At 47.7% G+C, this 11924-nt stretch overlaps 2 protein-coding genes across 3 annotated transcripts; one reads left to right on the top strand and one right to left on the bottom strand.

Annotated features, from left to right (window-relative positions):
• Nucleotides 1–285: 285 nt before the first annotated feature.
• On the bottom strand, nucleotides 286–2973 carry Alg2 (ALG2 alpha-1,3/1,6-mannosyltransferase). 2 transcript variants are annotated; one of them, XM_051161838.1, is made up of 2 exons: nucleotides 2517–2973; nucleotides 286–1405 (listed from the first exon to the last, which is right to left on the bottom strand). In XM_051161838.1, exons 1-2 carry the CDS (start codon nucleotides 2946–2948, stop codon nucleotides 506–508), a joined length of 1332 nt encoding a protein of 443 aa, XP_051017795.1. In that variant the 5' UTR covers nucleotides 2949–2973; the 3' UTR covers nucleotides 286–505. The 2 variants fall into 2 exon arrangements, with proteins under 2 accessions (XP_051017795.1, XP_051017802.1); XM_051161845.1 differs by having other exon boundaries at nucleotides 286–1337; nucleotides 2522–2718.
• A 293-nt stretch (nucleotides 2974–3266) lies between these two features.
• Sec61b (SEC61 translocon subunit beta) lies at nucleotides 3267–11122 on the top strand. Its single transcript, XM_051161886.1, has 4 exons — nucleotides 3267–3318; nucleotides 3449–3546; nucleotides 8342–8443; nucleotides 10880–11122. The coding sequence occupies exons 1-4, from the start codon at nucleotides 3316–3318 to the stop codon at nucleotides 10965–10967; spliced, it is 291 nt and encodes a 96-aa protein (XP_051017843.1). The 5' UTR covers nucleotides 3267–3315; the 3' UTR covers nucleotides 10968–11122.
• The last annotated feature ends 802 nt before the right edge of the window (nucleotides 11123–11924 follow it).

The following is an 11924-nucleotide window of genomic DNA, read 5'->3' on the forward strand; positions in this document are numbered from 1 at the left end:
TAAATAATAATGAGCACTCTCACTACAAATCCAGGCAAAATTCAAACAAAAATGTCCTAGCAGCTACTGGAGGACACTTTAAGTAAACTGAGTGTGAGAACACTCTGAAGTCCAATCAATCAACTGTGACAATGGTAAGACCTAAACTAGTAAAGCCAATTAAGGCACTGGATGACTAAACCTTTATATATGAAGGAACAATAATCCCGAAAAACAGAATTAAAATAGCCTGCTAGCAGCAGATTTCTACTATTCTTTCAACAACACTGATGAGATTTGGAATGATTACAGCATTAAGGATATTTTCAGGAAATAACAGGTAGGTGTGTAGACAGGCTCACATTCGAGACTCAAGTCTACTTAAAAAAAATTATCTCACTAGCACTAGATTCTAGCTCCTTTTTTTTTTTTTTTTTTTTTTTTTTTGGTTTCAAAGGTGCTTCTACAACCCATAAGAAGGATTGCAGTGCATGTAGCATATAGACCCTATGTTACACTCTCCTGACTAGAGCAGTCTGATGACATAGTGGTAGAGCTGCTCTGCAAATGCTTCCGCGGAAAACTTCTCCGCTACCCTGGCTTTTCCAGCCAGGCCCATGGTAGCTTTTAAGGATGGTTTGTAGATGAGCTTTTCCATTGCTTCTGAGAAGGGCACTGGGTCAGGCTCACACAGAAACCCCGTGATCTTGTGGACAATCGTCTCCAAGGGCCCACCTGAATTAACAGCGATGACCGGGCACTGCATGTACATGGCCTCCAGAGGGACGATGCCAAAGTGCTCATTGCTTGGAGTGTAAAGCACACCCAAGCAGGCATGGAGGAGCGAGATCTTCTGTCTGTCCGAGAAGGATGGCAGGAAGGTCACATGCTGCTCAAGCCCTGACTCCTGGACTAGGGTCTTCAGCTCCTTGTAGTGTTCCACGTTCTCCAAGACTCTGTCATCATAACCGCCCGCCATGAACAGGTGAACCTTCTCCCAGTCCTCTGATGGCAACCTTTCACGGAGCTGGACCAGGGTGCTCAGCGCCAGGGGCAGATTTTTCTTTCTTTCGAATCTGTTGATGGAGAGGAACAGGAACTGTTTCCCCTTGGGGACTAGGTCACCTAGCTTGTCGGGAACAGCCAAGTCAAAGCTGGCGATATTCAGAGATGGGTAGAGGATGTCAGGGTTTACGTGAGACAGGGACTTGAAGGTGTCCTTAAAGACGGAAGCCGTGTACTGGCTGTTGACCAAGATGCGATCTGCCATGCCTGTGGTGTACTCCTCGATCCAGTCGATGGGAACCCTGTAGAAGCGCTTCAAGGCAGAGTTTCTCTGAGAGAGCAGCAGATCCGGGAAGTGACAGTAAAACATGACCCTCTTCCGCCGTCTGGCCAGCTTGAACACTGGGATACAGGCAGACACCTAACCAAGGTAAAACAGTAGGTAAGAGACTGGTCACATCAGCCGCCGTCGTCACTATCTTTTCTCTCTGTTACAGTAGGCTGCCTGGTATTTCTGAATCGCAGGATCTGGGTAAACATCTACATTAACTATGAAGATATAGCTTGCTCAGGGTGGTTTCCTGCAACTCAGGATCATAATTAAAGAAACCTTAGAGCCATTGTGGCAGGCTGAATGTTTCTGGGGTGGGGGGCTGATGCGGGCTGAAGACTTGTCTCAAGGAACTCGGGACTGCATACCTGCCTGAAAGTCTAGCCAAATCTTTCAGTTTCAGGTTCAGTGAAAGCTCCTGACTCAAAACTGCTCAGGTAGAGGCTGAGAAAGATATCTTGACACTGACCTCTGGTTTCCACAGGCAAGTTCAGACACCTGTACAGATACAAATACGCTCACCAACCTCCTGCCAACCCCCAAACCCTGAGTTGTAAAAAGGCCTTAGATACACAGCTAGTGTGACCACAGGGCAGACCCAACAAGGTGGCCTGTGTTGTAAAGCCAGCACTTGGGAGGTAGCGGCAAGAGGGTGGTGAGCTGGGAAGCCAGCCTGAGGCCACTTATCAAGACATAATAACTTCGGACTTTTCTCCAAAGACTAGTAGGGGCCATGGTAAAGTTTTAATTGGGACATGCAATGATATGTTTAGCTTGACTTTAATCCAGGGCACGGCTAAGCACTGGAATGGCGGTGTGAGGAAGACTGGAGAGGGTGGGACGGATGGGACCTGGAGGTAATAGGAATAACCGAGAAGATATGAGTCAACGGAGTCAGATACAAGGAATGACCAGAGGCGACTTTTAATGTCAGCGAGCCCCTGGGTCCAACCTTTTTAGTCCCAGCACTAGGATTTAAAATTAGGCATGTGAGCCCTACCTCAAGCAGGGGTCTTCAACGAAGGGATGGGTGAGGGAGGTGTCCCTGTGATCTGCCATTTTAAAGGGTCCATACTAAAACTGGAGACAGTTCTCTCCCTGGGGCCTCCTGCTGGACAGGTTAAAAAAAAAAAAGAAAAGAAAAGAAAAGAAAAGAACAGAAGAGGCTCCTCCCCCAGCCAAGATTTGGTGCCCTCCTCACCTGGTCGCACACCACTACGTCGAACTCCTCGCCGGAAAGAAACAGCACGTAGAGCGCCAGAAAGACCATGCGCACGTAGGCGCAGATGGCGGCGCCGCGGCCGCCCCAGCCTAGGGTGCGAGGTAGCCAGTCCCCGGCGCAGTGCACCGGGAGCTCGCGGCTCTCGGTAAAGCAGTGGTAGGGGTCGTAGTGCGCCGTCCATATCTTCACCTGACAGCCATACTCCTGCAGCGCCAGCGCCGCGTCCAGCACCAGTCGCTCGGCACCGCCCACGCCCATGTCTGGGTGCAGAAACAACACAGATGGACTGTACACCCGGGACCGGGTTCGGTACAGGTTTTCAGCCATGGTAGAACAGCCACGCCTGCGCTCCTCGCTCAAGCTTCGGCAAACCCCGCCTCTGGTTCTGCTGCCTCCTGAAAGCCGACCCATGGCAACTACGCGTGCGTCAGGCTTAGGACACATCAGCGGCAAACCTGTGGCCGCTAAGAAAATGCCTGACTTAATTTATTGTGTGAACGTGTCTAAAGCTTTCCATTTGGTGCTTTTGAACACATTGACAGATACTGAGATCAAATAAAAGAGGCAGGATGTCTGTAGTTTCGCACGGTTCGGTTGTTCTCAGCATAATTTTTCCAGGCATATCTTAGGACAGCCCAGACATCCTAGCGTCTGCGAAGACCCTGCCAGCCGGCTGGGGGCGGTGCCAGATCCAGTCTTCGCTGGTGCTCTGGGTGCTGGGCAACTTCCCGACGGTCTTCTCCTTAGCCTCCTGTTCCTGCTGCTCTGAAGCATCAGCATGGTGCGGGATCCCCGCTTCCACGGGGTCTCCCTTCCTTTCTGGGACCTCGTTGCTTTCCCCAGCTTCCCGGGTGGGTGCGGGATCTGAAGAGAGCTCGCAATGTTCACTGTCTGTCTGCTTCTCCCTGCAGCCGGGTCCGACGCCCAGTGGCACCAACGTGGGCTCCTCTGGGCGCTCTCCCAGCAAAGCAGTGGCCGCGCGGGCGGCGGGATCCACTGTCCGACAGAGGTAAGTGTCCCGGGGGCGTCCTCGCTGCGGGCTGGGACAGCTGAGGGGCCCAGGAATTGGCATTACGGGAAGGAGCGTCCAGGGTAGGAAGATTCAAAGGGGCCAGGTGAGCCCGAGCTGACGTGGCCATCCAGTAGTTAAAGGCCCGTTAGGAGGGAGGCATGGTTTCCCCTCTCCCCCTTGGTTAAAATTAGACTAGGATTAGGAACAACTTTGGGAAAAGCGATGGCATAAGGCTCGTATCTCTGGGGCTTTACCTTTCGGGAGGTCCCATACACTCAGTCTAACAAACTATGTCTTAACAACAGTATGTCACCCTAGTTCCCCACCCCAGCTGTGCGTGTAGTTATTTATTTATTTTTTGGATGTGTGTATGTGCATCACGTTCTTCCACATACAAGAAGAGCGCACCAGATCTCCTGGAACCGCAGTTATGAATGATTTGAGCCACCACATGATTACTGGGGACTGATTTTTGGGTCCTCTGGAGAAGTTAAAAGCACTCTTAACTTCTGAACCATTTCTTCAGCTTCACTGCCTCCTTATTTTTAAATGTCTTTACTGTACACTTATTTACAGAAGACTAGAAACTCCACTCTTTCTGTTGTTGTATCGTCTTTATCCAGCCATATGCCAGACTTAACAGGAAGACTTCGTTACTTCTCTTGCCCCATTTGTGTCAATCCAGTTTAGCCCTAAACTTCTACTTTGCATTTTCACCGCCGTCTATCCTCCAGCCTGCTGTTACTCTTCCACTTAGGTTCTCTGTAAGTTTTTGGTGGGTGCATGGTTTAAAAGGGAGCTCTCTTTTCTCCCTCCTGTGATCCAGCAATTCTGAACTCACTACTGTTCTCTGTGTTCACTGTACTCATTAGGTCTGCTCTCTTCTCAAATAATTGACTTTCTTTCTTTCTTTTTTTCCTTTTTGGGTTTTTTGAGACAAGGTTTCTCTGTGTAGCCTTGGCTGTCTTGCACTCGCTTTGTAGAACAGGCTGGCCTTGAACTCACAGAGATCCGCCTGCCTTTGCCTCCTAGGGATTACAGGCATGCGCCACCCCACCCAGCTCTAATATTTTTTTTTAGACAGTCTCATATAACCCACGCTTGAACTCATAATCATCCCATTAGAGTTTTGTTAAGAGAATTTAAACAAGAGACTGCCCAGATCCTCTTTTCCAGCTCCTCTCTTAAATCATGCCACAGTAAATGTTGGCTGATGGAATCAATCAACTTTATTTTTGGAACAACTAGTAAGGGTTTTTGTAGAGAAGGGTAAAGCTCGAAAACTTGAAGGAGTACTTTAAAACTACCCTTAAGAATGGGAAGAGGGAGCTGGGTGCAGTGGTGCACACCTGTAATCCCAGCACTTGGTGCATGGCGGGGTGGGGGTGGGGGCGGGTTGGGGACTGGGGGAGGGTGGCACGTGGGTGGGGGCCGGGTGTGCATAGGCAGGTGGATCTCTGTTAGTTCGAGGCCAGCTTGGTCTGCAAAGCCAGTTCATGACAGCCAAGGCTGTTACACAGAGAAACCCAGTCTTGAAACAAACAAACAAAAAAAGTGAAGAGGGAAGCTTGGTACTATAGTGGGTATAGCTCAGTAATGGAGAGCCACCTAGCACGTGCAAGGTCCTGGGCTTGATCCCTAGTACCATACACAAAGTACAGTGCAAACAACAGCCAAAGAGGATGCGAAGGACTTCTCTGGTTGACTACAGTAGGAAAAATCTAAACCAACAGTAGTGAATGTAAACTAGGTGGTTTGAACATGCATGTAACGGATTGCACTTTGGAGAAGGAAGTTGTAACAGAACAGTCAGAAACAATCAGACAGTCCCAAATTAGCTGACGGAGTTAAGAGGGAAGTTTGGCCATCTGAGCGTTTTGAAAGAACCAGAAATGTATGAAAGTCTACTTAGTAAAAAAGTAGGCAGCTAGAGCACAAGAGCACAACTGTAAGGCGGCAGGTGCAACGTTAAAGTGATAGATACGGGTGGCATCTTTTAGGATCTAGAATTGTCGGGCCAGTAACATTAGACAGCCTGTGGCTATGTGTATGGAGAGACTACAAAATTCATTCTAGAAACTTGTTTCTGGTTAGGTAGTTGTAATTGCAGTTGGCTGTCTAAGAATATGTTCTCCGCGAAGATAGTGATGCTGTGCACTATGCAGTGTGAAATTTGCATCTCTCTCCCTCCCTCCCTCCCTCTCTCCCTCCCTCCCTCCTTCTCTCCCTCCCTCCCTCCCTCCCTCCTTCTCTCCCTCCCTCCCTCCCTCCTTCTCTCCCTCCCTCCCTCTCTCCCTCCCTCCCTCCGTCCCTCTCTCCCTCCCTCCCTCCCTCCCTCTCTCTCTCTGAATGAAGTAAGAGTAGCAGTAATGCTTCAGGGAGAAATGGGTACGATTTAAGGTTAATTTGGGGTTGGGGTCCTTACTCTGCATGATACAGTGGAAAAGGAAGCTGCTACAGGAATGAAAGTGACTGAGGATACTTTAGAGACCACAAACTGTGAAGTGCTAGCTACATGGTGTTCATGTGGAAGTGCTGGGAATTAGACATATTAAGATGGTGGAACAATTAGGGATAGTAAGACAGTCGTCAAATAATAACTAAAGGTCTGTCACGCATCAAGCTTTGCTTTACCTTGGAGAATGTACTTGTAAAAAAGATAGCCAGGGCTTGTCTGCATTCTCTGAGCTGTCATCCAGTGTGGGAGTCCATGAATAACAAAGGCAAAGAAATAGGTCATGTAATTTCAAGTGATGGGTTCAATAAATTAAGGAAGCTGAGTGAGGAAATTAAGGAAGTTGAGTTTGGGTAGGGTATCCAGGATGAGTGGTCATGAGTACCCATGAGATGCAGTGGAGCTAGTGACATGCCGGTGTAGGGAGGACGGGACACCTAAGCAAAAGGAACAGTAAATGAACAGGTAGGTCAGTGAGCTGGGGTTGTCCAGCACATGCCAGCAGCCATAGTGGAAGACGAAAGCATGCACATGGTTAGGAAGAAAAGCATTTTGTTAAAGCGCAAGAAGAAGGTGTAGGCTCCATTGTAGGTTAAGAGATGAAAGTGGATGGGCTGGAGAGATGGCTCAGCGGTTAAAAGCTCTTCCAGAGGTCCTGAGTTCAATTCCCAGCAACCACATGGTGGCTCACAACCATCTATACCCTCTAAAGCCTTCTTCCGGTGGACAGGTGTACATGTAGATAGAGCACTTATATACATAAATAAAAGAGAGAGAGAGAGAGAGATGAAAGTCGGCTCTGTTAGGAACCTCAGCTAGCTTCCCAGATAAGATCATGAGGGGGTAATTGTGAACAGGGTTTGGGGTTTCTATGGACCCTGGTTTTCAGATCCTCTGGTCTGTCCTACTGCTAGTAGCAGGAGTAACAAGAAATTCTACTGAATCCTGTAGGTATCTTGAAATTCTAGCTTTGAAGACAGCCAAATTCAGAGGTTGTGGGGATAGCAGCAAGTGCATGGTTGTAGTTGTGGCTCAGATGATGACTTCCCTTGTGGTCACTGGGCTCATCTTTGGCCTTAACTCCCTTTTTAAAAACAGAAGGAGATTTCAGGTACTCACCCTTCAGGGAGCCTGCCCAGGGAAGCTTTCTAAGAGCACAAGTTAGCTGAACACACTGTACATCTTTTCTGCTGTTTACAATCAGTCTTCCCAAAGAAACAGTCATACGTAGAGTTGTATGTTTCCAGGCTACTGTAGCCCAAAACTAATGCATCTGCAATGTCCTTCTCTAGCAGAACAGCCCAAACCACTGGCACTGACTGACTTGAGAGTTCTGTCATGAGACTGGGACCAAGGCTCCATTCTTCCACTCAGGTGGGAGGATAAGCTCCCTCTGCTATAGACAGGATTTCTCCATTCAGAATGTCATGCCAAGACTGTGTTGTTGTGAGGTGGGCTTTCAGACAGATCAAGAATTGGCAGCTCACACACGGGAGTGGGATTTAAAGGAGGGAATTCTCCTTTTTCCACACCTAACACTTCTGGTGCAATGATACGGCTGAAGATTTTTTTCCCCTTGGATTCTCTTCTTGCCACCTACTGCTCAGGCCCATGTATTTCCACTTTAGCCCAGGGCTGGCTGATGCCCCCTGCTCCCAGGAGGATGGTTGCTAGGAGAGTCTGGGTCTGGTCCTGGTCCTGAGGGTCATGGTTTTGGTCTGCTCTGTCTGCCATGCCGGCTCCATACACCAGCCTCCGTCCTTTTGCAATGACAAGTTCTGGTTGCATTTGTTTGTGTGTTTTTTCTGCTTTTCACATCCTGCCCCCTCTAAGACTGATGGTCAGTAAATCAGAGCAGCTCAGGAGCATTGCCGAGTACTCGTTCATCACGCACATGCTCCATTTAGGGGACCTCGATATAATTTAAGTTTAATACTTTTAAAAAATTCTGCAGCGAGCCCAGTTATTTTAAACCAACCTTTAATCTCTTCAGAATGAAATTATAAATTAAGGGCATTTATAGATAGGGCTTTATTAATTAGTTTCACAGAAATACCTATGAAGACAAACTGAGGCACATTGCCCATTGAAGAGGCTAGACATGGCACAGGCAGTTACTGTACACACTGGCACATGGCAGGTAGTACTCAGTCCGTAGAACGTAAGATCAGAGAGGCAAAGGTAGTTTGAGTTTATTCTAGTAAAGATGGTTTTTATGTTTTTTCTTCTTACAGGTTGCTTTTTTTTCCCTTAAAGAAAGCCTGTCTACTAGAAGCATATATTATGTTATTAAAAGGATTTCTTAGAAAAGGCTAATGATATTTTTATCCCTTTCAGAAAAAATGCCAGCTGCGGGACCCGGAGCGCAGGCCGCACCACCTCTGCAGGGACTGGGGGGATGTGGCGATTCTACACAGAAGATTCCCCAGGGCTCAAAGTGTAAGTGGCAGAGCAGACCTGTAGGGTATCTGTGCTGGTGGCTGAGTGTGTGGGAGCTGTCTCTGACATAAAACACTGGGTTTGTGCCAGGTGGGCTGGGTCTGGCTTGCCTGTTCATCAATTAATGGGTCAGATTAGGGTACATAATGACACCTTTCTGGGTGATTGAAAGGGAAAAGAGCCTCCTGTTGTTGCGTCAGGGTCGGGTAAAGGACGGGCTGAGAGAACTGAATGGAAGCTGCCTAATAAGAGGACTTTGCTCTTCATTTGGTGCTCCGGCCCCACCTGGCTGAGCAATGGGAGGAGCCATTTGAATGGGAATTGGGTGATTTTTCAAAGTTGCCTTGAGGTGGGAGCTGATGCTATTACAGCCTAATGGAAATTTCCCAGGATGTTGTGTTGCCAAAAGTTCCTAGGCTTTCTTGCTGTGGGAGGGTGACAAGCAGACCCTGGGGTTGAATGCATCACTTTCCAAGCTTAGCCTTGGGAGGACTCATGGGAAGTGACATCCAGGCAACATCTGTCCTGTGCCTCACTTACCTCTTAGGCCAGCTTTTTCTGCTGCTTCCAGGCTAAACCCTGTGCATAATAAGTGATGATAACAGCAGCCCTCCTTCCTGTAGCCCTTGCTGCTTTGAGGGAAACTTAGTATCATTTCTGTCTGACAGGCCTTCCTGAGGTAGGAACTGTGTCAGTTTGCAGATGAGGAATCTCAGAGGCATTGAGATGCTCAGACACAAATAGGAGGCGGAACACACCTGACTGTTGAGGCCCATGCCTCCCCTACTGCTGTTAAGTAGAAAAGAGACAGAAGTGCAATTAGTTTAAACAGTGTCGCTTAGATTACAGCTTATGAAGCTTTTCCTACAACCCAGGGGATTTGGTTTAATTCATTTATTGAATTTTTTCCTGATACATTGCTCAGAAATATGGGAGACCCTTGTCTGGGCAAGTCTGGCTCTTGTTTACCGTGTGAGTCCTTTGGTATGGTCCTCCCAAGAACTGGTAGAAACTGGACCTTGAAGTTTTATAACCAGTGTCCTAACCATCTCAGAAATGTGCTCTGGTGAAGGGACACAGTTGAGAATGCCTACCTACAAATATGCTGTCAGCCAACACCTATGAGCTTGTTCTGGCTCATTCTGGGGATTTTGTAAGATTTTCAGGTGGATAATAGTGTTTCCTGAGAGCCTGCTGTAAGTCTGTGGTGAGTGTATGTAGCTCTAAGATGGGTGCCATAGCAACCCTCTTTACAGGTGGGGAGATAGACTTGAGGTAAGGAGTAGGCCACAGGCACACTTGTGAGTGACCGGCTTTCACACTTGTGCTCTGGCTGATGCTAGCAGTGGTGCCTGGAGGAGAGAGGAAGACAGTGTGGTGCTGTTCCCCTCCATACTCTCTATAAACATGCTTGCTCTCTAGTTGTACAGACTTTAGAATGAGGTAGCAGAGACCTTGATCTCTGCAGTGCTTATTACCCAGTCTGGTACTACTGCTACCTCATGCCGGTCCCGATAATGCCTTGCTGACTAACGATTCCTTTTCTGAAATCTCTACTCCCCAGTTGTGTCTGAGAGGTGAAGTGAGATCTGTTGAATTCTCTAAACAACTGGTATGGGCCGTGCTTAGAGTAAATGTTCACGGTTTGGGTGTAGTCTCATTAAGAAACATGTGAGCCAATTCTTTTTTTTTTTTTTTTTTTTTTTGCCAGTTCTTTATAGAAATGTTGGATTTAAAGAAATGCAGATGGGAGAAATCTGTTCCCTTTCTACACAAAGCCCGTGAACACAAGTCAGTTTAATGCACACTGCCCGGAACATGGTGTTAAGATGAGAGCTTGGCTGGGTGTGGTGATGTATGCCTTAACTCCAGCACTAGGGAGGCAGAGGCGGGTGGACCTCGCTAGCCTGGGACAGCCAGGCCTATACAGAGAGACTTTGTCTTAAGAAAACAAAAAGAGCTTCCAAAAAGGAGTAAAATGAGCTTGAGGTGGGGAATCACCTCTGTTGTGGGTGTGTTTAGGCAAGAATCCCTCTGAGCCTCAGGTTTCCTTACCTACAAAATAAGGCTAATTAATACTTGTCTCCCTCTGTCGTGAGTTTGTGCAGGTTGAATGGATCATAGACTTCAAAGCACCTGTGTGTCTCATACACTGTAGTTTGGGCAACTTTTCTTTTTATTGTGGAATATATTAAGTACATAAAACTAAGCGTGTCTGGGGGGTTATGTCTAGGACAGCAGATGGTTTGCTCGTGCATGATGTGCTGTGTTTCCACAGGAGACCGTACATCCTGCAGTCATCACCCTGCTTTGTCCACATATCAGTTTTGGGGTTCGCTTTGGGTGATATAGCGCCCCCACTTTGCCCTTGGGCAGTCGTCATTGTTCGGCACACCTTGTTGCTGAAGTAAGCACGCCTTCTCTTCTCCTTTCTAGGGGCCCTGTTCCGGTGTTGGTGATGAGTCTTCTGTTCATTGCTTCTGTATTCATGTTGCACATTTGGGGCAAGTACACGCGTTCGTAGATTTGGCTACGTCTAGCCATCATCTGAAGAAGAAGGAAAAAGCCCAGCATATCTTGGACCAAAAGTGTAGTGATTTTCTGCGCACGTGTATTATTTTACAGAAAACAAACATTAACTTTGAGAAATCATTTTTTTTTTAATGGCTAATAAACTTGGGAATTGCTTTATATGAAGACTGGTTGGGTGCTTTACTGGGAGGACCTTGGTCTCTGCCTCCAGCTTTGCCACTGAGTAGGTAGGCGCTCTTTCTTACGGAGCTCTGACTTGCAGGATTGACAGTTCCTCAGACAGCCGTGTAGTCACTCAAATGCAAGATGCTCTAATTGGCCTTGGCATGTTTTCCCTAAGGTATTTCCATCCTGGTGATTGTCATTTTGGGTACTTGGTTTTCTAGAAGTATGCTTTGGCCTCTGTTAGGCAGATCTGTGTGTGAAGACAGCTGGTAGCGAGGGTAAGAGTCAAATCAGAACCCAAAACTCTCGGCTGTGAGCCGGGCGTGGTGGCGCACACCTTTAATCCCAGCACTCGGGAGGCAGAGACAGGTGGATCACTGTGAGTTCGAGGCCAGCCTGGTCTACAAAGTGGGTCCAGACAGCCAAGGCTACACAGAGAAACCCTGTCTCAAAAAAAAAAAAAAAAAAACCTTCTGGCTACGGTGTTCTTTTGTTTTCTTTTTGTTTCTGAGATGGGGTCTTGCTCTGTAGCCCAGACTGCCTTGGAACTTGCAATGCTCCTGTCTCCACCCCTAGAGCAGGAGAACAGACATGCCCTCCCCACCCCCACTCCCACCCCCAGCCCCACTCCCCCCCTTCCCCCTCCCCCAGCCTAGCTCATTCAGGTCTTTTTGTCTAAAATTGTTTGCTTTTTCTCTTCTCCAAGTGTTCATCAGGGATTTCCATGCACTGATCTCTTATTTCTTCTTTTTAAAATATTTATTTATGTGCTCTATTTGTATGT

The sequence above is a fragment of the Acomys russatus genome, chromosome 2, assembly GCF_903995435.1.
Source record: "Acomys russatus chromosome 2, mAcoRus1.1, whole genome shotgun sequence".
In the NCBI taxonomy this organism is placed as follows: Eukaryota; Metazoa; Chordata; class Mammalia; order Rodentia; family Muridae; genus Acomys; species Acomys russatus.

Coding starts and splice junctions, on each gene's coding strand:
- Alg2 (XM_051161838.1), bottom strand. CDS start 2,948: ATGGGTCGGCTTTCAGGAGGCAGCAGAACCAGAGGCGGGGTTTGCCGA. Junction 1,406..2,516: donor ACGTAGTGGTGTGCGACCAG/GTGAGGAGGGCA, acceptor TACCTTGGTTAG/GTGTCTGCCTGTATCCCAGT.
- Sec61b (XM_051161886.1), top strand. Junction 3,547..8,341: donor GGATCCACTGTCCGACAGAG/GTAAGTGTCCCG, acceptor TATCCCTTTCAG/AAAAAATGCCAGCTGCGGGA. Junction 8,444..10,879: donor GATTCCCCAGGGCTCAAAGT/GTAAGTGGCAGA, acceptor TCTCCTTTCTAG/GGGCCCTGTTCCGGTGTTGG.